The sequence below is a fragment of the Heloderma suspectum genome, chromosome 3, assembly GCF_057233095.1.
Source record: "Heloderma suspectum isolate Gila_16-S chromosome 3, 16-S_ref, whole genome shotgun sequence".
In the NCBI taxonomy this organism is placed as follows: Eukaryota; Metazoa; Chordata; class Lepidosauria; order Squamata; family Helodermatidae; genus Heloderma; species Heloderma suspectum.
The window spans coordinates 322,569,563-322,592,844 of NC_139460.1; the positions used below are offsets into that span (position 1 = coordinate 322,569,563).

At 46.5% G+C, this 23,282-nt stretch overlaps 1 protein-coding gene across 1 annotated transcript in view; it reads left to right on the top strand.

Annotated features, from left to right (window-relative positions):
- Positions 1 to 1,937: 1,937 nt before the first annotated feature.
- Positions 1,938 to 23,282, top strand: part of LOC146351726 (cytochrome P450 2J4-like) — a 37,652-nt gene continuing 16,307 nt past the window's right edge. The window contains exons 1-6 of the mRNA XM_084847691.1: positions 1,938 to 2,141; positions 8,176 to 8,338; positions 15,590 to 15,739; positions 15,973 to 16,133; positions 19,505 to 19,681; positions 22,054 to 22,195. Coding sequence (XP_084703817.1) covers positions 1,971 to 2,141; positions 8,176 to 8,338; positions 15,590 to 15,739; positions 15,973 to 16,133; positions 19,505 to 19,681; positions 22,054 to 22,195 — 964 coding nt within the window. The 5' untranslated portion in view covers positions 1,938 to 1,970. The remainder of the gene's footprint in view (positions 2,142 to 8,175; positions 8,339 to 15,589; positions 15,740 to 15,972; positions 16,134 to 19,504; positions 19,682 to 22,053; positions 22,196 to 23,282) is intronic.

Here is a 23,282-nt window from a genome sequence, read left to right on the forward strand (position 1 = left end):
ACTCGGAAAATCTCCACTGGACGACACTGAGAAGATGAAATGCTTGTGGAAAAGCCACTTTCACCGCCACAGAGTAGGCTTGATAGTGGGCTCTTACCTGTGTTCGGTCAGACTCAGCACGAGTTTTCCTCCACCTGCATTCTAGCCATCTCCCCTCATTGCCCTCAGCTCAGATGTATACCAAGGAGCTGGCCAGGCTCTGCTCAGAGGGAGAGGGCGCTTGGGTGCGATCGTGTCAACCGCCCGAGTCATCTCTGCATTCCACAGAGCAACCTGGGCTTCGACAGGAGCACCAGCCATACCAGCAGGAAAATCCCCCAGAGCCCTCTGAAATCCATCGGAATCCATTAATCTCCGGGGGCGGACCATTTTAATAGGTTCCCCCACCCTTGCATAGGGGGAAGGCTGCCAGGAGTCTAAACCTCAGCAGGAAGTGATCTGACCATGACAAAGGGACAGATGTTAATTCCTCCACTTTCAGATCACCATCCTCCTGCCCAGTCGAGAAAACTAGATCAAGCGTGTGTCCTTTTATATGTGTTGGGCCGATGACATGTTGGGACAGCCCCATGGTTGTCATGGCGGCCATGAAGTCCTGAGCCGCCCCAGATACAGCGGCCTCAGCATGGAAGTTGAGATCCCCCAGGACCATTATCCTAGGGGTCCTCAACACCAAATCCGAGACCACCTCCATCAGCTCAGGCAGGGAGTCTGATGGGCAGCGGGGTGGGCGGTACACTAACAGAATCCCTAGTCTGTCCCGGGTACCCAACACAAGGAACAAACACTCAAGATCTGCACTTGAATGAGCAGGAAGCCTGGAGAGGGAGAATGAATTCCTATAGACCATGGCAACCCCCCCTACCCGACCCTCAAGCCGGTGTTGGTGCTGCACCGAGTACCCAGGAGGGCACAACTGGGAGAGAGTGACCCCTCCCAGTTCCCTCACCCAGGTCTCAGTAATACATACCTGGTCAGCCCCCCCCCCATCCAAAATCAAATAATGGATGAGGGAGATTTTATTTTGGGCCGACCTGGCATTCAGCAGCAGCACCGCTAGACTGCCAGGAACATCAGGTTGGGGGAAGAACCAGAAGAGGGGACAGCTGTAAGGTGTCTAGCCCCTCTTCTCCTCAGCTGGCCTGTTAATCCCCCAACGCCATACCTCCCCCTGCCCGTGACCACAGTTATAGTGGCACCTCCCCGACCCCCTGAGTTGCTCAATAGTCCTCCCAGGAAATGGGAGGAACTATTGATATATTTAACATTTGAATTGATATATCCTAACATTTAAATATTAAAATGTTAGGATATAAAATGCACAACAGTTTAAAATAATATAAAAGATAAAAGAGAACAGCAGCTAAGAAGGAGCAGATAAAGTCCACGTTTGCCCCTTTCCCCTTGTCTTTAAAGCTGCTGCCCCCTGCTGCTGCTATTTGCTGCTGGTATCTGTGGCTGCTGATGTCTCTGGAGAGGCAGGTGGGTGGGTCTTCAGGTGCTGTTCTGTGCGACGCCAAGTGCGACGCTAAGTGCCTCTGGCAGCCCCGCCTTAAGTACCTGTTTGGTGGGGGCAGAAGCAGGCTCAGGATCCACCTGGTACAGCTGGCTGGTCCTCCTTCCCACAGTCTCCTTCCCCATAAAATTTGGCGCTTCCTCCCCTCCCCTCGAGTAATTTGTATGTAGAATTACGTGGCCAAGCAATCTTCCTTTTTTACTGACACATATCCAGTGTAACTATATAATGAGACATGGTAACATTCATGCAAGCAGAGACACGTTCCTAAGTGTATGTAGCGCAAGCAATCCTGTTTTTTACATCTTGAATGTGGAGCATATAAAAGGCAGCTAGTGAACAAACAGAGGCAAGTTGCTGTGTCTCTGAGGAAGGCAAAAACCCACTGGAGAATCAGTAAAGCCACTCAGATGACCTAGAAATATACAAAGACGGAGAAAGAAAGGGCAGGAGAATGACGGGGATCTGGCAATTGTCATTTGTTCTGCTGGTGGGTCTCCTGATTCTTCAGTTCTTGAGGCAGCGCTGGTCACGCCGACACTTTCCTCCTGGGCCTCTTTCACTCCCGCTCATTGGAAGCGTGTGGCAGAGTGGGATGGGGTTTTATGAAGATACTTTCGCCAAGGTACATCTTTCTAAATAAGTAATCAGCTGAGTAAGACGCCTATTGAAGAGGACTGTGAATTGTTTTCTTTCTGTGGTAACGGTGGGTGAAAGTGTGCAAACGGCAGCAGGTAGGTGCTCCGTTTCACGCGCCTTTCGCGAGGTGGGGGGCCGGGGGCTTCGTTCCGCCACGGATTTCGGGGGGCCGAATGCACTAGCATTCGGCCTCACTGAGACCCGTGGCGGAATTCGCTGACATCCCTAGTGAATTGACCCACCATGGCTGGTCATTACATATGAACTGGGTCACTAGCTCTCACTTCCCCAGGCCTAGCCTGTAAAAACAGGAAGCACCACAGGACACATGAAGGCCACTTGCTAAATAAATAGGACTATTATCTTTGTCTGAGAAGGAAACAAGAAAGAATCTCTTTAAATAAGTAAGTGACAGCAATGGCCAGGAATGCTTTTTCCAGTTGCAACTGAAACCCCTCCTAGGGGCAATCTACATTACAACTTTAAACTGGTTTCAAACCTGTTTTTAGCTATTACGGCTACCAAATACAGGAATTCTGGGAATTGTAGCTTTAGGAAGAGGTGCCGCTTGGGCAGGGGACAGGGATCTCTGGCAAAGAATTCTCAGTACCCTCATGAAACTGCAGGATCCCTTTAGATAAACCAGTTTGAAACCAGTTTAAAGTTGTAATGTGGATTGCCCCCTAGAAAGCCAAGATCACATTATGTTACACATGCCTTTGCCATCTCATGGAAATTGAAAATCATTCGAAAGCATTAGGCAATGCTGCGGCTTCTCTTTTCATGGGTGTGAACTGACCTACTTACATTCCAGTTTAGTGTGGGGGACTTGAACCTTTTGTTCTCTTCACTGCCCCATTCAATGTGTTGTTTTCAGCACTTCCATTCTCTTCACTGCCAGGGACTTATATGTCTTAGGTAGTGCAACTTCTCTCTGTATCAGCTCACCTGCCTGTTGAGATCACCTTCAAGAGCCCTATCTCATGTCTGCATAGGAAGCCAGATCACTGAAACAAGCAACAGGGCTTTTCCAGTGCTGGCCCCGGGTTTGGGGAATGACCTCCTGTAGGGGATGTAATGGTGTCTCTTGCTTCTAGCCATTAGAGAGTTATGCAAAGCCCTGCTGTTCAATAGGGTGCTGACTTTAGTAGATTGGCGGCTTCCTGGAAGAGTTTTGAGTAGTATCGTTCTTTTTGACTTTATAGAAATCGATTTTGTGTTAAATTACTTTTTTCAAGTCAGTTCATTGGAAGCTGCCCTGAGCTTTGTGAAGGCAGAGGAGAAGTGTCATTGGCAGATGTCAATCAGTATCTCAGATAGTGGTGGATGTTACTCTGATCCATGAATGGGAATTACCTGTGAGAGCCAGGATGGTGCAGTGGTTAGAGCATAGGACTAGGTCTGGGGACACCCAGGTTCAAATCCCCACTTGGCCATGAAGCTCCCTGGGTGACTTTGATCCAGTCACTGACTCTCAGCTTAACCTACCTCACAGGGCTATTGTGAGGATAATATCTGGGGAGGAGTATGACCACTGCCTTGAGCTCCGTGGAGGACAGGCAGGGTATAAATGAAATACATAGATAGATACATACCTGGCTCACGGATTACTGGTCCTTGCGTTGGCTGCAGGACGACACCTTGCTCCACCTAATCAGTGTCCCCACTTTACAGCCCCCTTATTTCTCCCACAGAGGCCCAGCTGGAACCTGCTGACCCCAGTGCATGGGGCAGGTGCTGGAGGATAGTTTAGCTGCCTCTCCATTTGCAGTCCCATTATCTTCTCCCACTGAGGTCACTGGGAAGACACTCACCCCCAGTCTGATCCCCACAGACGTCCAAGGTGATGGCAACCCTGTGTCCTCCAAACGAGGACCTGTGTACCCTCAGTCTGTACTGTCACTTGACCCATTACTAGATTATTATTCCAACTCCCCCTGCCCCCGGCATCTCCTCTGTTTTTTCAAAATACCTAGGAATGAATTTATCTGGTTTAGTGTGCAGTCCTGTGGGGCTGGCCGTAAGCCTCTGAACCCAGAGGCTTACGGCCACCCGTTGCAGAGCAGGAGGAGAGGCAGAGGTGACCTAGGCTGCTGTGCTTCCCCTGCTCTACATTTTAGCCAGAGGCGTCAGGAAGGGGGAGGGAGGGGGACGGGGAAGGCTCATATCCCCACTGCCCCGGTCTCCTCCCCTCCCTGCCCACAGGAATGCCCCTTTACTTTCCCTAAAGGGTCACTTTTGCAACCTCAGGGAGGCAGCTGGCGGGGGCAGGGGGGAGCTCAGACTCCTGGGTCCTAGTTGGAGCACTGTCTCCTTCCTCGGATCCAGGAATCCAAACTATCACGTGGTGCCCCAGACGTTGTCTAGAGGCCATAGGACTGCTCTCTTAGGGCACAATCCTATTCAGATAGGCGGCCGCCTCCAAACTCGGAGGCTACCGCCTATCCAATGCAGGGCAGGAGAAGCACGGAGGGGATCATTCCCTCCACACTTCTCCTGCCTGCATTTTCGGCTAGACAGCTGATTGCAGCTGTCTAGCCGCGGGAGGGCTGAGCAGGGGAGGAGGCTGCTGTACAACATATTGGATGTGTCGTACCGGCATTTCCTTCCTCCCCACTCCAGAACGCCATCTGGGAATGCCTCTTTTCAGCCACTCCGCGCTCCTCTTGCGAGTGCGGAGGATGGGGCTGTTCCGCGCTGCCTCTGAGGCAACGCGGAAGTGGGGGGAGTTCATTTCTCCAGGAACCAACCTTGGAGTGCGGGCTCCGAGGTCGGTTTCCGGAAAACCAGATATCCTATGGCCGTCTAGTCGCTGTCTAGCGGCAATACGATTGCTCCTTTAATAACTTTTGTCCAATGCTGTTTTTCTTATCTGAAACATTATTCTGATCCTTCCTTCAGGAACCATTTCTTTATTTTCTGAAAAGTAAAATATACCCTTGTATTTATGAATGCTCTTCAGAGTTTTAATCAAATCAAATATGTCTATATTCCATTCACCTGGTTGTTTTCTGACTGAAATTTCATTTCTGCCTCCATTAACTTCTTCGAGCTCTCTGAAGATAAGAGTGGCATTGTATCTTCACTATCATTGTTAACACCCTGCATGGACGGAGATGTTGGAGCTCCAGAGAAATGTTATGATATTTTAGGGAAGGGTCCTAGGCTTCCTGGAAGGGTAGCTCGGGGACCATAGGATATGATGCCCCCTCCCCTCTCAGCGGGCAGAGAGAGATCAGTCTATGGGCAGAGGCCTTTCCAGTGCAGCAGCAGAAAGTTCTACCATTGTTGCTGCTCTGATGCCACCGGGGCCAGGGGCGGAATGTTCCGGGGGCATGTTGGTGGAAGCCATGCCTGTGCCAGGAAGGTGGACAGCCAGGAACCCAGGCAGCCAGTCTGGATGGCTCTAAAAAGGGATTGGAGAAAATACTACCCATGCCTACTGGTCATGGTAGCTTTATGTTACATCCTGTATCAGAGGCGGTGTTCTTCTGAATATCAGTTGCTGGGGGATATGAGCAGGAGGGTGCTGTTGGACTCATATCCTGCTTGTGGGCTTCCCATCAGAATCTGGTTGGACCAGACAGCCCTTTGATCTGATCCAGCAGGGCTTGTGCCCTGGAGCCGTAGTAGTTAATATCCCACCTGCTGGTGTCAGTGGGAGAGATATGAGGGAAAAGCTTCCATGGAGTGGAAATTTATTCTCGGTCTCTCTCTCAATCTCTCTCTCTCAGTGTGTCAAAACAGAGATGGCAAAACTTAAACGTGATTCTCAATAACTTCCAGCAAGGTTGCCTAATATTCTAAGTCAGCTTACATCAGCTGTAAATCCATGTAAGATGTTGTCAACATTTACACAAGTTGCTGCATGAATTTCATATTTATTACAGTGATTACCGAGCTGTCTAGCAGATGACTCCAAAGTCTCTTGGTTTCTATTCACTCTGACTGTAGCTCTTATCAGTCAAAGCATCTCCCACGTGCCTCACAACGCGCTGGTTCATAGACACAATTCAGGCCTGCCTGCGCCAACAGTTTTTGGCGCTAGGCCCTCTGCTCCCGGGCATGTAAGGGCGTATGACGGGGCACCTTCGTCAGCTGGCTTGATCAAGTCTGCCATTGAAATTGTTTATTGAAAATGTTTTTAGCTTTTTAAATTTTGTACATTAAATATTGTAGAGTATATTTTATTATTGTTGTTGTTCAGTCGCTAAGTCGTGTCCAACTCTTCGAGACCCCATGGACCATAGCACGCCAGGCCTTCCTGTCCTCCGCTCTCTCCTGGAGCGTGCTCAAGTCCATATTCATTGCATCGGTGATGCTATCTAGCCATCTCATCCTCTGCCGTCCCCTTCTCCTTTTGCCTTCAGTCTTTCTCAGCATCAGGGTCTTTTCCAGAGAGTTTTCTCTTCGCATTAGGTGGCCAAAATATTTGAGCTTCAGCTTCAGTATCTGTCCTTCCAATGAGCACTCAGGGTTGATTTCCTTTAGGATGGACTGATTTGCCCTCCTTGCAGTCCAGGGGACTCGTAAGAGTCTTCTCCAGCACCACAGTTCGAAAGCATCGATTCTTCAGCACTCAGCCTTCCTTATAGTCCAGCTCTCACAGCCATACGTTGCTACTGGGAAAATATTTTATTATAATGTTGTATTATTTAATATTGCATAATGCTGTAGTTGTATTTTTTTAAATGGCCCAGAGAGCCTCAGCTACTGGGAAGTGTAGAAATGAGATAATAATAGTAATAATAGTAATACCAATAATAAGTGTCTTGAATAAAAGAAGCAGTACAGGTTTTTCTGCACCCCCCCCCCCGCTCAACTAATGCATGGTGCACTATTGCCCAGGTCCAAGATACCATCATGGGCGTTGCCAGGTGAGTACCTCCAGGCCCATGCACCTGTTTTCATGCATCTGTTTTCGAAGCTCTGGGGCTGGGTTGTGTCCTGGGATGGGAAAGAATTTTGTTTTGTTCAGGTTTTGATAAGAACGTAACAATTTCACACTTTCTCAATCAATATGTGAATTTGAATGCAGTTATTCCATCTCAACAATAAGGAAGACATCCTGGTCCATGAATGACAACCAGTTATTTATTATTTATTATTTATTATTTATTATTAAATTTATTAATTGCCCATCTGGCTGGTCACCCAGCCACTCTGGGCGATGTACAACATACAATAAAACAGTTTAAAACAATAAAATTCTACAATAAAAACATTTTCTAAAATACCCTAACCCACCCCAAATGCCTGCCTGAACAACCATGTTTTTGATGCACAACGGAAGCTCATTAAAGAGGGGGCATGACGGAGTTCCCTAGGGAGGGAGTTCCACAGAGTGGGGGCCACCACAGAAAAGGCCCTCTCCCTCGTCCCCACCAGTCTAGCTGTCCTGGCTGATGGGACAGAGAGGAGGCCATCCGAGGCTGATCTTGTTAAGCGGCCTGTCTGGTGCTGCTGGAGGCGCTCCTTAAGATAGGCTGGGCCGGAACCATATAGGGTTTTAAAGGTCAAAACCAACACCTTGAATTTGGCCCGGAAAACAACTGGTAACCAGTGCAACTCCTTCAGCACTGGAGTTACCTGATTCAGGCGATTGGGTGCAGCACAACGCGTTGCTACCATCCCAGCACTGTCCCACTTTGCCTGCATTTAGTTGTGTTGTGCTGCGCTGGGTGCAGGGGGACGCTTTTGCTTCTGTTTTTTGGTTTGGTTTTGCTTTGCTTTGAAATTTTACTTTTATTCTCATGTCTTTTAGTATCCTTCTGAGCTGCCTTGAAAGGACAGTGTACCCTGAACGGCATGCTAAAAATCTAAATAAATAAATAAATAAATAAATAAAGGGCAGGGACTTGAGATGGAAAGGAAAAGCAGGAGGGAGACTGAGAAGGGAGGGGAACTACACATGGCCAGGTGCTGCAGAGCTGAGGAAGGCCAAAGTTCATATATTAACTTGAAATAGTACACTTAGTTTGAAGTAAAGATTCTTTTCTCTCCTTTGATCCCAATGACAGCTGGCTCGGCAATACGGAAGCATTTACACTATATGGGTAGGACAATATCCTATAGTAATTCTGTCTGGATACCAAACAGTAAAAGAAGGTCTGATCAACCATTCAGAAGAATTATCTGGGCGACCAGTGACGAATTTCTTTAAAATGGCATTTAAAAGAAAGGGTAAGTTTTTGTGAATAGTGAGGGGGTTTACTGTGTGTTTTTTCTGCAAGGGTATAATGCAGGAATGTCAAGCGAAAGGGAATAAAGAAAATCTCTGGTTTATCAGTCATCTGGACGTTTCTCCAACAGATGCATTTCTCCAGCTCTGCATTTGTCAAGGTTTTCTTTAGGCATTGAGAAAACGTCACAAAACGAGCTGTGCTGGGTCAGACCAACGGCACGTATGGTCCAGCATTCTGTTCCCACGGTGGGCAGCCAGGTGCCTTTGGGAAGCCCTCAAGCAGGACAGGAATGCAAGGGCACCCGCCTGCTCATGCTTCCACGCAACTGATATTGAGACACACCCCACCTCGGATACTGGGCTAGCCCTATCCTCCATGAATTTGTCTAATCCCTCTTGAAAGCCACCCATGTTGGTGGCTATCATTACGTCTTGTGGGAGCAAATTCCGTAGCTTTTTAACCATGTGCGGTGTGAAGACATACTTCCCTTTATCAGTCCTGAATCTGCTACCATATGGCTATTTTGGATGACTCCAGATTCTAGTACTATGAGAGAGGGAGAAGAACGTCTCCCTGTCCATTTCCTCTACGGCATGCATAACCTTATTCACTTCTAACATGTCCCCCTTTTACTCACCATTTTTCTAAGCTAAAAACCAGACGTGTAACCTTTGTCCATAGGGCACTTGCTCCAACCCCTTGATCATTTTGTTAGTCCTTTTCTGCACCATTTCCAACACTGCAGTATCCTTTTTGAGGTTTGGGGACAGTATTCCAAGTGTGGTCACATCATAGATTTGTATAAGGGCATTCAAAATATTTTTATTGAGTTTTAAATTACACACTTACAATATAATCAATGAGCATATAGAAAATATTACAACTTTTTCAACCAGCAAAACACAGACATTATATAAGAAATCCAATTAGAGTTAATAGAAATCACAGGAGGTTCAGTATATTAATAACCTTATATTTATCCACAGATAAATATAAGGGGGTTTAGGATTTAGTTGTTATTATCTAAATGTATCTTTCCATATCTGTCCATGACATGGTGGTTTTCTCTGAGAACTTTGTTAATGAAATCAATAAATTTATACTGAATTGTATGGAAGGTATCAAATTATTTTCATTGCCCTTATGCCCTTATCTCTTTAGTTAACTTTCCAGCTAACACAATGTTCCCCAAACAGTTATACCACAGACTGTTGACAGATTTGTAGATAGACTAGGAAAAATTCCCCCAAAGAGCAAATTAGGAGGCATTTTTGGTGAAAAGTTGGTAAACACAACCCTTTTTTCTACCTAATTTCATTTACTATGCCTATTAGTCCCAATACTTTCCTTCTAAATAGTTTGAGAGCAGTAGCCCACTCAGCTTTGAACTCCCTCTCAAGCTCCTGCATTGTCTCGGTTTTTTGGTTAAGAGGTCTGAATTTTTTTCACCATATTTTTTGCCATTTTTTTGTTGATTAGGCACCATTCTGGGGTCAGAGTCTTCATCCAATGAGGAGGTCTTTGAATTTCTGTTTCTTGTGTCCCACTTTACCTCCACTTTGTTGTTGTGTTGAGGGACTCTGTCAGATTTCAGTCAGTGTTGTCAATGTAAGATGCTTTTGATATTGGTAGACTTGAAAGTATCTGCGATGGGGATCAGAGGTTCTGATTATACCACCATTTTTTGCAGTGACAGTGTAGGACAAATAGTTTATGGATAATAAACCTTATTAAACAGACCTCTTGTTATCTTGACAGACTTCTATTTCATGTCTATAACTTAGTCAATACAGATTGGTTTTTCTGATGCTGAGAAAGTCATTGTACACTCAGAACAGTTATTTTATAAATAAATGCACATGGACTATATTTTAAACATTTATTAACATCAAGCAAGTGTATTTAAGACAATTATAGAAAGAAACAGATACCATGATTTTTGTTGACAAAGGTTACAACAGGAAAAGAAAACAAGACAAAGTACAGAGCATATATTACTAATACAGATTTCTGCTAGCAGAGATTACTCCCTGCTGGGAGAAACCCCAAGCAGTATCTTCCCTTTACTTTTATAGTTTTACTCTTGAACATGATATGTGGTGTGATTGCTTATTTTACTATGATTAGCTACTGTACTATTTTAATCACGGTTCTTCATATTTATTCATATTTCATGAAGTTTTTTTTTATTTTTACAGTTCTATACAAATTTCTGTATTTGTCCATTGTGGTTTTGACCTGTCTGGGACATGAGCCTTATTGAGCAAAAATGTTTCTTGTAATGTTCTCTTTTCCCCAGGTCAAGCTTCCTGTCAGTTAGAGGTCAAAAGCGAACTTTGGTTCAGACAGCCATTTTATCTATGCTTCTTTAATATGCCTGAAATGGCCATTGCTTTAAAATTGCCTCCAACAGCAACCCCCACCCCTGTATAAGGGCATTCTGCTATTGTCTTGTTTTCTATTTCTTTCTTAATAATCTGGAACTTTGACTTACAACCCCAGAATACATGAAAGGCGACATGATGTTTTTCTGATAATGTATGGGTTTGGGGGAGGTACTGAAAGGAGGGCGTCTTGCTGGCTTGAAAGGAAGAAGTGACCTTCCATGCATAAAGAGCTGGGTGGCGGAAAGCATGTACATGGATCTGGGAAGGAGTCTAAAGGAGGCAAGAACTGGTGGGTTATGGGGAATATAAGAGAGAACCATCCAGCACTCTCTGCACTCAAGGTCAGTAACCTTAGTTCTAAGATCCTCCATCTCCATTTGGCAATACTGCATACAAGGCTTACAACATGCCAAATTAGCTGCAGTCAGCCCTTTCTGAAACTCCTATATTTGCATCTAAGTTTCTAGCACCCTCTAAAAGTTTACTAAGTTCCCAGATGTAAAACAGTTTGGCTTAAAGACCGAGGAAGAAAGAATTATAGCTACCTCTCCCAAGCAGAAGAGATGAGCTCATGTAGTCTTAGACGGATGTCCCAGGATCCACCTGAGGTATGGGATCCAGTAGAATCCATATAGGAAGTTTGAATAAAATGTTTAAAAATAAAGCAGTGAATTCTAAGGCTCAGCGGGAACTAAAACAACAGGAAAGGAAACACAGGAAGTTCAAGAAAGGAAATTTAGAAAATCTAGATTTATTCATAGTTGTTCATAATCTAAAGGCCTAGTCTGGGGAAATGCTAGCTCTGTGTAATAGTTACACAAACTAGTTCTGATAAGGAAGGAATAAAATCCCCCCAAATAGTAACAAAGAGGTATACTTTGGGCATAGAGCTAAAGGAAGTATTTGTCTTTTCCATACTGGTTATTTTTTTTTGTAGCTTGGCCAAAGCCTGGTCACTACTAGGGATGTTGGAGAATTCCACCACGGACTCCAGTGAGGCCGGATTCTTTAGAATCCGCCCCCCCGGAGTCCATGGCAGAACGGACTACCCCCTGCCACCCCCTGAAATCCCCCCCAGAACGGACCTACTTGGCTCTGGCGGCAGCTCCGGCAGCTCCGGCGGCTCCGGGTTGTTTTCTGGCCGCTGCCAGGCTGCGGCCGCAAATGGCAGCTGCTATGCCGGCCGCCATTTGCATCCCCGCCAAGCCGTGATAGGCTACGTAGATACTTACGTAGCCTATTACAGCAAAGAGCAGGGGTGCAAATGGTGTACCTGCCACCATTTGCGTCCCTGCCTTTTGCTGTGATAGGCTACGTAGATACTTACGTAACCTATCATGGCTTGGCAGGGATGCAAACGGCAGCCGACATAGCGGCCACCATTTGCAACCGCAGCGCGGCAGCAGCCAGAAGTCCGGCTGTGGCGGGCCCTAGATGGCAGCTCTGCGGCCTTGCCGCAGAGCAGAGCCAGCTGGGGAGGATTCCGGGGGGGAGGGACAGATCGCCTCCCTTGCACCGCAGACTGCTGGCTGGAATGGGGTAAGTGTTTCGCACACACCTAGTCACTACAGCAATCACTTATCTGTCCTTGTCCTCATTTCAGACCGTGGAGAAGCCCAGAACCCCGCTCCTCAGATGCCCCATTTGCATCCCATGCAGGGGTGCAGAATGAGTAAGGAAACATACCTATTATCCTGTAGTGAGCTGGCAGCCCCAGTGTGCTCAGAGCTTCCTGTCGGCCGTCATCACCCCCAGCTCCCCCAAGGTCGAGTCCGTCACCTCCAGAATATCATCCATCCATCTTGCCCCTGATCGGTCCCTCTTCCTTTGGCCTTCCACTTTCCCTAGCATCAGCATCTTCTCCAGGCTATCCTGTCTTCTCATTATGTGGCCAAAGTACTTCAGTCTTGCCTTTAAGATCATTCCCTCAAGTGAGCAGTCTGGCTTGATTTCCTGGAGTATGGACTGGTTTGATCTTCTTGCAGTCCAAGGCACTCTCAGAATTTTCCTCCAGCACCACAGTTCAAAAGCATCCATCTTCCTTTGCTCAGCCTTCCTTATGGTCCAGCTCTCGCAGCCATAGGTTACTACAGGGAATACCACTGCTTTAACTATGCGGACCTTTGTTGTCAGTGTGATGTCTCTGCTCTTCACTATTTTATCAAGATTTGTCATTGCTGTCCTCCCAAGAAGTAAACGCCTTCTGATTTCCTGGCTGCAGTCAGCGTCTACAGTAATCTTTGCGCCTGGAAAGACAAAGTCTGTCACTGCCTCCACGTTTTCTCCCTCTATTTGCCAGTTATCAATCAAGCTGGTTGCCATAATCTTGGTTTTTTTGAGGTTTAACTGCAACCCAGCTTTTGCACTTTCTTCTTTCACCTTCGTCATAAGGTTCCTCAGTTCCTCCTCACTTTCAGCCATCAAAGTGCTATCATCTGCATACCTGAGATTGTTAATGCCCTCTCATAGATTGATAAACTGATCAAAGAACAGAAAGCAGAGAGTAGGAATAAATGGAAAATTATTCCTCCGGAGGGTTGTAAACAGTGACGTCCCACAGGGATCTGTATTGGGACCAATACTTCTCAATTTATTCAAAAATGTTCTGGAATTAGGAGTGGTGAGGTGGCCGCATTTACTGATGACACCAAATTGTTTAGGGTGGTTAACTTAAAACAAGAAGGGACTGTGAAGCATTCCAAAAGGATCTCTCCAAACTGGGAGAATGGGCATCAAAATGGGAAATGTGGTTCAAAGTAAGCAGGTGTAAAGTGATCCAGATGGAAGCAAAAAATCTCAACTTCACATATATGCTGTTGGGATCTGAGCTAGCAGTGACTGACCAAGAAAGAGATCTTGGGGTTGTGGTGGACAGCGCAATGAAAATGTTGCCCCAGTGTGTGGCTGCTGTGAAAAAAGGCAAATTCCATATTAGGCATAATTAGGAAAGGAAATGAAAATAAAATAGCCAGTATCATCCTGCCCTTCTACAAATCTATTGGGCGACCACACCTGGAATACTGTATACAGTCCTGGTAACTGCATCTTTTAAAAGGCTATTGTAGAGTTGGAAAAGGTGTAGAAAAGGGCCACTAAAAGGATCAAGGGGCTGGAGTTACAATATCTGGGACTGCTTAGCTTAGAAAAAGGGTCAGGGGAGACATGATGAGGTGGACAACATTATGCATGGTGTGGAGAAAGTGGATAGGGAGACATTCTCCCCCCCCCCCATAATACTAGAACCTGGGGTCATCCCATGAAGCTGATTGATGGGAGATTTAGGACAGAGAAAAGGAAGGGCTTCTTCACGCAGAGCATAGTTAAACTATGGAATTCGCTACCACAGGATGTAGTGATGGCCACCAATTTGGATTCCTTTAAAAGGGGATTAGACAAATTCAAAGAGGATGAGACCATCAATCTCTACTAAGACTGATGGCTACATATTACCTCTAGTATCAGAGGCAAGATGCCTGTGTATCCCAGTTGCTGGGAACGTGTCCAGGAGGGCGCTATTCCACTCACGTCCTGCTTGGGGCTTCCCACAGGACTGGCTGGCCCTTGTGTGAGCAGAATGCTGGACTGGATGGACCCTTGGTCTGATCCAGCATGGCTCTGACGTTCTTAAGAGAATTGGTTTTAATGGGTGGTCCAGCAGTGCTGGGGAACACTGCTTTCAGGCCAAAGACAGAGCAAAGGCTTGACCGAGGCATGTTCTCTGAATGGGAGTCACGCTTTTGCTTCTGACTGAAGAGGAGTGAGTTGCTTTCTGTTCTCCTGCACGATAACTGAGAATAGCTCCACACTATATCATTCATGTAGGAAACAGCAGTGTAAATAATCTAATGTGTGTACATCACACATAAGGTGTGCCGTCATGTCTTCAGAATGACAGTGTGCATCTGACTGGGAAACAGCACCGTCAGGGTTCTGAGACAGGTATATTCTGGTGTTTAATGATCTGGGAATACTTGTGTATTTGTGATGCCTGCACATTTAGGTCACCAGACAGCTTCTAGACGGCCATGGGATTTTTTGTTTTCTGGAAACTGACGTCGGATCCAGTGCTCTGAGGTCCGTTCCCAGAAAACCAGCTCCCCGCCCCCTCCCCTGCCGGCTTGTGGGCGTGGTTTGTCCCTGGCTCCGTGCTCGGAAGAGCAGTGTGGAGCAGCCAAAAAGGGGGCATCCCTGGGGGCGGGGAGGGGGCAGTGGAAGCGCAGTTGTGACCCTTCTTGTGCACTGTCTGGCCTCCCCCCCCCCCATTGCTCTGAGGCACCCTAGCTAGACAGCTGAAATCAGCCACCTAGCCACAAACGCAGGGCAGATGTAGCACAGAGGAGAGGATCCCTTCCACGCTCCACCCACCCTGCATTAGGTAGCCTGTAGCCTCTGAGTTCGGAAGCAGCCAACTATCCCCCTAGGATTATGCCCTTAGTCGTCGTTGCAGGAATTGCTAGTGTAACATGATACCAGTTTCCCCACAGCGCTCATAATCCGTAGTGCTATCTGGCGAGGCACTTTTGTGTCACACTGTACGTTGCAGCATGGTGGAGGGGAAATGTGTTGCATGAAACTGCCCCAAATGTTTCAGTGCTAAAAGGTGAAAGTGAATGAGAGCCTCGTAGACAGTTTCTAAGAAATACAGTGCTTGGCAGTTTCAGAGAAATAACACCATACTAGTAGCCAGTCTTCCAAAAGCCTTCCAGTAGTTAGGGTTTGGGGGTGCGGGGGAAAAGGGCAGCTCTTGGACGCACAGGCAAGAATGGCTCCAGATTTGGCATTTTCTATGCTGGAAACCTAAACAGTTGTTAACTTTGTTTTCTTTTTTCTTTTGCTTTCTCGCTGATTCCTTACGGCCTCAGGTCTTGTACTTTCAAACGGTCACACCTGGAAACAGCAGAGACGGTTTGGTGTCGTTACTATGCGAAAGCTGGGACTGGGGAAGGAAGGCATGGAGCGCCAAATCGCAGAGGAAGCCCATCAGCTTGTGGAGACTTTTGCACGTGCAAAGGGTATGTCAGATTAGGAGATGATGCAGGCATGTATCCCATTGTGCAAAAATGTTTATGTACATTTTGAAATAGAATTTCCTGCATTTTTAGTTTGACTTGAATTCTAATCTAAAAATAGATTGTGGTCCATCCCAACATTTCCCCCCCCCCAACTCCAGCATGAAATCCCACTCTTGGTATTCACGGGCGAAGCAGAATAGTACTAATATGGCTGTGAATCACTTCATTTGCAGGAGAGCCACTTGATCCTCTGTTGCCCATCATGAATGCAGTCTCCAGGGTGATATGTGTGTTGTCTTTTGGATACCGATTTTCTCTTGAAGACGAAACGTTCCAGAAAATCATAGAAGCCGTTGACTGTACTCTAAAATATGGAAGCACTTTCATTCACGCTGTGAGTTGTCTATTCTTTCCTACAGGGTCAAATAGTGGCCCTAGCCTGAAATCAGCATTCACAGAACCATTACGGTAGTTAGAATGCTGGATGTAGTCAAGGGAGTTGTTGTTCAGTCGTTCAGTCGTGTCCGACTCTTCGTGACCCCATGAACCATAGCACGCCAGGCCTTCCTGTCCTGCGCTGTCTCCCAGAGCGTGCTCAAGTCCATATTCATTGCATCGGTGATGCTATCTAGCTGTCTCATCCTCTGCCGTCCCCTTCTCCTTTTGCCTTCAGTCTTTCCCAGCATCAGGGTCTTTTCCAGAGAGTTTTCTCTTCGCATTAGGTGGCCAAAATATTTGAGCTTCAGCTTCAGTATCTGTCCTTCCAAGGAGCAGTCAGGGTTGATTTCCTTTAGGATTGACTGATTGGACCTCCTTGCAGTCCAGGGGACTCGTAAGAGTCTTCTCCAGCACCACAGTTCGAAAGCATCAATTCTTCGGCGCTCAGCCTTCCTTATAGTCCCGCTCTCACAGCCATACATTACTACTGGGAAAACCATAGCTTTGATTAGATGGACCTTTGTCGGCAAGGTGATGTCTCTGCTTCCTACTATGCTGTCTAGGTTTGCCATAGCTTTCCTCCCAAGGAGCAAGCATCTTTTAATTTCATGGCTACAGTCACTGTCTGCGGTGATCTTGGAGCCCGAGAAAATAAAATCTGTCACTGCTTCCATTTCTTCCCCTTCCATATGCCAGGAAGTGATGGGGCCAGATGCCATGATCTTAGTTTTTTTAATGTTGAGTTTCAAACCAGCTTTTGCACTCTCCACTTTCACCCTCAACAAGAGGCTCTTTAGATCCTCTTCGTTTTCTGCCATTAGGGTGGTATTGTCTGCATATCGGAGGTTGTTGATAATTCTCCCGGCAATCTTAATTCCGACCTGTGATTCATCCAACCCGGCGTTTCTCATGATGTACTCTGCATATAAATTAAATAAGCAGGGTGACAATATGCAGCCTTGTCGTACTCCTTTCCCAATCCTTGCTCCTCTCTGTCCACGAAACAAAGGAGGGGAAGACAGACCATTTTCCATCCCCCAAACTCTAAAGCAGGGCTGAGGGACCTGTGGCCCACTAGATCTTGTGGGACTCTATCAGCTGCAGCCAGCATGGTCACCGGCCAGAGCTACTGAGACTTGTAGACCAACTGTTGGATAACAGGAACAACTCCACAAGCTTACTTACCCTCACACTCAGCTTTACGGGGTGCTTGTAGTTGACCAGTGCTAGATAGCCTCCTTTGGCGATGTGTATAAAAGCACTAACGTACGTTGATGTGAACTTCTTCTAGATTGGCCCTGGCCTACGTTTATTCCCTCCAACAATAAATGTGGTGTTACCATGCTTTCTTTGTATATAGTAACTCTGCTGTAAGTCACACCAGGCTCTCCAACTATCTGGATGGCCACATGTCCACGCGCCCTGCTCTGAAGGCTGCCCTTGCACAAAACCCCCTGAACTAAAATTTGGCAGGCTTCATTGTCTCAGAATAGGCAGTACTGCTTCCAAATGTCATCCAATTTTGCTAAAAGATAACAAAGTTACAGGCAATTTACTAGAGCTGTGCACCACTTCTGTTCCGGTTCCAGGTACGAATTCCGAACCGAAGCGATGTGATTCAGACCGAATTGGACTGGATCTGAATTTGATCCGGATCGGTCCAAAGCGGTTTGAAGCGGGTCAGATCGATCCGAATTGCTTTGGCCTGATCCAGATGATTCTGAAGGACAGACAGCCTGTCTGGGAAATGTAACAATTTGTTTAAGATTAGGGAGGGGGAGAGGAGGAATTTGGAGGGGGGAACTGAGCCTTGGCAAGCGACATCTGTAGCTGCCAATAGGGCTGAACTTGTAACCCAGCAGTCTCCAATCACAGCGGTGGAGGCGGGGTTGTAGTATATAACAGGAGATTCTGCTTTTGTTTCCCAGAGAGAGAAAGAGTTGGTAGGAGGAGGAGAGTTCTTTATTATTGGATTGTTGTAGTGCAGCGGTTCCCGGTACCTACCCAGCCCTTCTCAATCAATTTCTTAGCCTTCTCTTCCCCTTAAATCCTTCTTCTAAATTATTTCTATCTACCTACCTAATCTACACACACACACACACACACACACATTTCCCCCCAAATTTCTCTCTTGTTAAGCTCCAGTTTGTTTCCTTGCTTGCCCCCCTTCGCAATTGCTCTTCCTTCCCTTCCCATTTTTCAACTCTTCATCTATATTCTTATAAAAAAAACAAAAAACTTGAATCTTCTGTTGGGTTGAGGTAGCTAGTGTTGGCATTATCCCCCCACTTGTGTAGGTAGCTTTTCCTTTCTGTATCTGCTTTCCTTCTGGCGGTGTGTGCGTGTGTGTGTGCGCACGCACACTGTGTGAGTGCAGCATGCACATTATTGTGCACAAGCAAACAGTGTGTGGCCAAAGCAGTACATACACAGCCCAGTATATGCTTTGGGGCAAAGCACGACATACCATCCTGGACCATCTTCTAATGCAGTCCCATGTAGCATCAGTCACAGCAACCTAACATGGATTAGATGTCTAAGGCATGAATGACGGAGCCTAGGTCTGGCTGCTCTAGAAAAGGACTGCAACAGGCAAACCAATGGAGTACAGAAGAACTACTCCTGGTCACAGCTGCCACCTGGCATCTGAACCCAGGAGCACCCAGAGCTGTGTAGCCGCAGCCTCAAGAACAGTCCAGACCATTGTATCAAAGTGCTAACAAGATCACATTATGCCAGTCCTTTTCCAGCTGCACTGGCTGCCAGTCCATGTCCGGTCCTGATTCAAAATGCTGGCATTAACATTCAAAGCCCTAAATGGCTTGGGGCCAGGTTACCCGAAGGATTGCCTCCCGCTATATCTACCTGCTCAGACCCTAAGATCATCCTCAGGGGTCCTTCTCCGGGAGCCCCTGCCAAAGGAAGTGTGGCGGGCGGCTACCAGGGAGAAGGCCTTTTCTGCCGTGGCCCCCCGGCTGTGAAATGAGCTCCTTAGAGCGGTTCGCCTGGGACCTACATTGTACTCCTTTCAGCGCCAGGTGAAAACCTTTTATTTCCCCATCATTTTAGCATTCTAGTCTTTTGGCTCTGCTGTTTTGAATCTGAATTTTAAATGTCTGCATTGCTGCTAGGATTTATTCTGGTTGTACTTTTACACTGTAGCTTTAAGCTTTCATGTTGTTTTATGCTGTACCCTGTGGTTTTAATTTTTGTGAACTGCCCAGAGAGTATAGAATGAAATAAATAATCCAAAGGAGTGGGCTGATGGGCTGTGTTATCAGGCTTACGCACGACAGTGACAGGATGTTGCTTTCACCTTCCCCGTAGCTTGGTGAACTGCTCCCATGGTTGATTATGCGTCTCCCCGGGCCTCAGCAGAAGGCCTTGTCCTCTGCACAACTGGTGCTTTCGTTTGCCAGGAAGGAGATAGAGAAGCATAAGGAATATCAGACGCTACGTGAGCCGCAGGATTTCATTGATTTCTATCTACTTCAAATAGAGAAAGTGAGTATTTAGTGCTACCTCAGGACACTTACCTGAGCAGAGGGCTGGGGGAGATGTGGTCTTCCAGATGTTATTGGACTGCAACTCCCATCAGCTTTAGCTTGCATAGCCAATAGTGAGGGATGATAGGAGTTGCAGTCCAACAAGATGTGGAAGGCCACAAACATGGCCCCATCCCTGCTTCAAACAGTCTTGCTGCACCATTCAGACAACAGACTTCTCCCTTCTTATGTTCCCCCCCCTCCACTCCCCAGCTTCATGGTGCCACTTGAAGAAGTTTGCTTCATCCAGCTGCAGGGCAGGGCCGGTCATAAAGCTTAGCAGCAAAAAATTAAGAGGAAGATTCAAAAGGGAAATAGATTCTCCTCTAAGGAGGAAAACCTCCCCAAAGCACCAAGAAGAAAAGTTGCAGTGGAAAGAGAAGAAGAAAATCTAAATGAAATTCCCTGTCTCTGTTGTGTATTTTCTTTGTTTAAAGCAAAGATACAGCAAACTCTTCTGCTTCTGGTAACAACCCAGAAATGTCACCATGTCCTGATTGGCTGTTGCTCACTATCTGAATCTAGGATTTTCACTCCAGTGATAACTGGCTCTATATTGATTGATTTCTGAATCAAAAGCCTTGGGAACTTCTGTATTCTTTCCTTTCCAATTGCAGCCGGCTCTCCCCTGCATGTCCTTATCAGAAAACAGCAGTCATACATATTTTCACCCTGATACGAAGTGAAGACACATCCCTTATCGGCCACCTTACATCTGTCTTAAGGCTCCTCTGGTTCAAGCGGAATATTTGTTCTACCTATGCTGCCATCAGTGTGCTAGAGAGGGGAGGGGAAGCAGGAGCAAATGGGGAAGGAAAATAGGATTGTTCCAGTGACGGGGGCTTGGGTTTAATTTCAGCAGGGAATGGGTATTGGGGATTTGAGGCAAAAGGTGGGATTTGGAGGCGCGGGATTCCAGGGATATGGGGCAGTAAGGGAGAAATGGCAGTCTTGTGTGAGACAGGCAACTCTTAGATCGTGAAGGACAGTGGAGGTGGAAAAGGGAAGCTGACTCGCAAGGCTCTTCTTTGGGGCTCTGGCACCCGGAGGTGAGTGCAAATTTCTAGGGAGTGATAGAAGCTGTCACTGCACCCCACCCAGCCAAGATCTTAAGGAGCGCCTCCAGCAACACCAGACAGGTCACTGAACAAGATCAGCCTTGGATGGCCTTCTCTCTGTCCCATCAGCCAGGACAGCTAGACTGGTGGGGACGAGGGAGAGGGCGTTTTCTGTGGTGGCCCCCACTCTGTGGAACTCCCTCCCTAGGGAACTCCGCCATGCCCCCTCTTTAATGAGCTTCCGTCATGCATTAAAAACGTGTTTGTTCACGCAGGCATTTGGGGTGGGTTAGGGTATTTTAAAAAAAATTTATGGTAGAATTTTATTGTTTTAAATTGTTTTATGGTATGTTGTACATCGCCCAGAGTGGCTGGGCGACCAGCCAGATGGGCGATTAATAAATTTAATAATAATAAATAAATAAATAAAAGATCTGGATGGGTTAAATATGATAGGATTGTTTAGTATTGCCCACTGTTAAAGCAGCAGTTGGCAGAGCAAAACAAAAAGGCAAAACACAATGAGCGTTTACCAGTCCCACATGCACACAAGGGCTATCTCAGAACAAAAGGAGACCACTCCTTTCTTTAGTGAAGGAAAGAAAACAGCTTTACTCATAAGTATTCTTGCATATAAATGCAGGTACAGCATAAGGGCTCAAAAGGAGTTTGTCCAGTCCATTTTGTGTTCCGTTACACTGGCAGGAGAGAGAGACCAAACATGTGTGATTCCAGTAATGGGGGGCGGGAGGGGGAGGGGGAGGGGGAGGGGGAGGGAAGCAGCAGGAAACCACACTGTAGGCTATAGAGATCCTAAGGCTAGCTATGCCCAAATTCCCATGAACTAATTGCAACACTGCCCCCTTCCTGTACCTAGCAGACAACGTTGCAATATTCCTAACAAAATATCCATGGCAGGGTAATCTCACCAACCCACACTGGATTTGTGTAGGTGACTGCATTGTGTTTGCATCCTCCTCCTAAAGTGGTTTGGGAAGGAGCTGGCTCAGAAAGCATTTTTTATGATGTCTTATTGTGCATAGTTTTAGGAGGATATCAGAGGGATCCTTTTAAGGTCCTGCCCTTTAATGCCTATTTTAGATTCCTTCTTCAGGCCATGGCTCTTTACAAAGACCTCTCTGCATGCTCACCTGTGAAACAAAGAATTTGGTACTGTGATAGGAGTCCCCATCCCACAAAGCCCAGTAAACATTCAAATGTGACCTGTATTTGGTTTTAAACAACATTTCTCCTTTTCTATTATCAACAACAGAACAAGGATGACCCCACTTCTACTTATAACGAAGAGAACCTATCTGAGTGTATTTTTGACCTCTTTGTCGCAGGAACAGAGTCAACCGCTATTACTCTACAATGGGGACTTCTCCTCATGTTGGCTTATCCAGATATCCAAGGTAAGAAAGACTTCTGCAATGGAAGTAAGATCTGCCCTTGATTCCTGTAGGGAAGAATTTGGTTTTAGCTAGTGGTTTGTACCCCTTCATGGATCACTGCCTTGTTGTGGTGAAGGGGCTTGTGTAACTCAGTGAAGCCATAAGCTATGCCGTGCAGGGCCACCCAAGACGGACAGGTCATGGCAGAGAGTTCTGACAAAATGTGGTCCACTGGAGAAGGAAATGGCAACCCACTCCAGTATTCTTGCCAAGAAAACCCCATGGAACGTATCACAAGGCAAAAAGAGATGACGCCGGAAGATGAGCCCCTCAGGTCGGAAGGTGTCCAATATGCTACTGGGGAAGAGCAGAGGGTATTTCCAAGTAGCGCCAGAAAGAGTGAAGCGGCTGGGCCAAACCCGAAAGGACACTCAGCTGTGGATGTGTCTGGTGGTGAAAAGAAAATCCGATGCTGTAAAGAACAATATTGTTTAGGAACCTGGAATGTCAGATCAATGAATCAAGGTAAGCTGGAGGTGGTCAAACATGAGATGGCAAGATTGAACATCGACATCTTGGGAATCAGCGAACTAAAATGGACAGGCATGGGCGAATTTAATTCAGGTGACTATCATATCTACTATTGTGGGCAAGAATCCCTTAGAAGAAATGGAGTAGCACTCATAGTCAACAAAAGGGTGGGAAAAGCAGTACTGGGGTACAATCTTAAAAATGATAGAATGATCTCAGTACGAATCCAAGGCAAACCATTCAACATCACAGTAATTCAAGTCTATGCCCCAACCACTGAGGCCGAAGAAGCTGAGGTTGATCGGTTCTATGAAGACCTACAACACCTTCTAGAACTAACACCAAAAAAAGATGTCCTCTTCATCATCGGGGATTGGAATGCTAAAGTAGGAAGTCAAGAAATCACCAGGATAACAGGCAGGCATGGCCTTGGTGTACAAAATGAAGCAGGACAAAAGCTAATAGAGTTTTGCCAAGAGAACATGCTGATCATAGCAAACACTCTTTTCCAACAGCACAAGAGGCGACTCTACACATGGACATCACCAGATGGTCAATATCGAAATCAGATTGATTA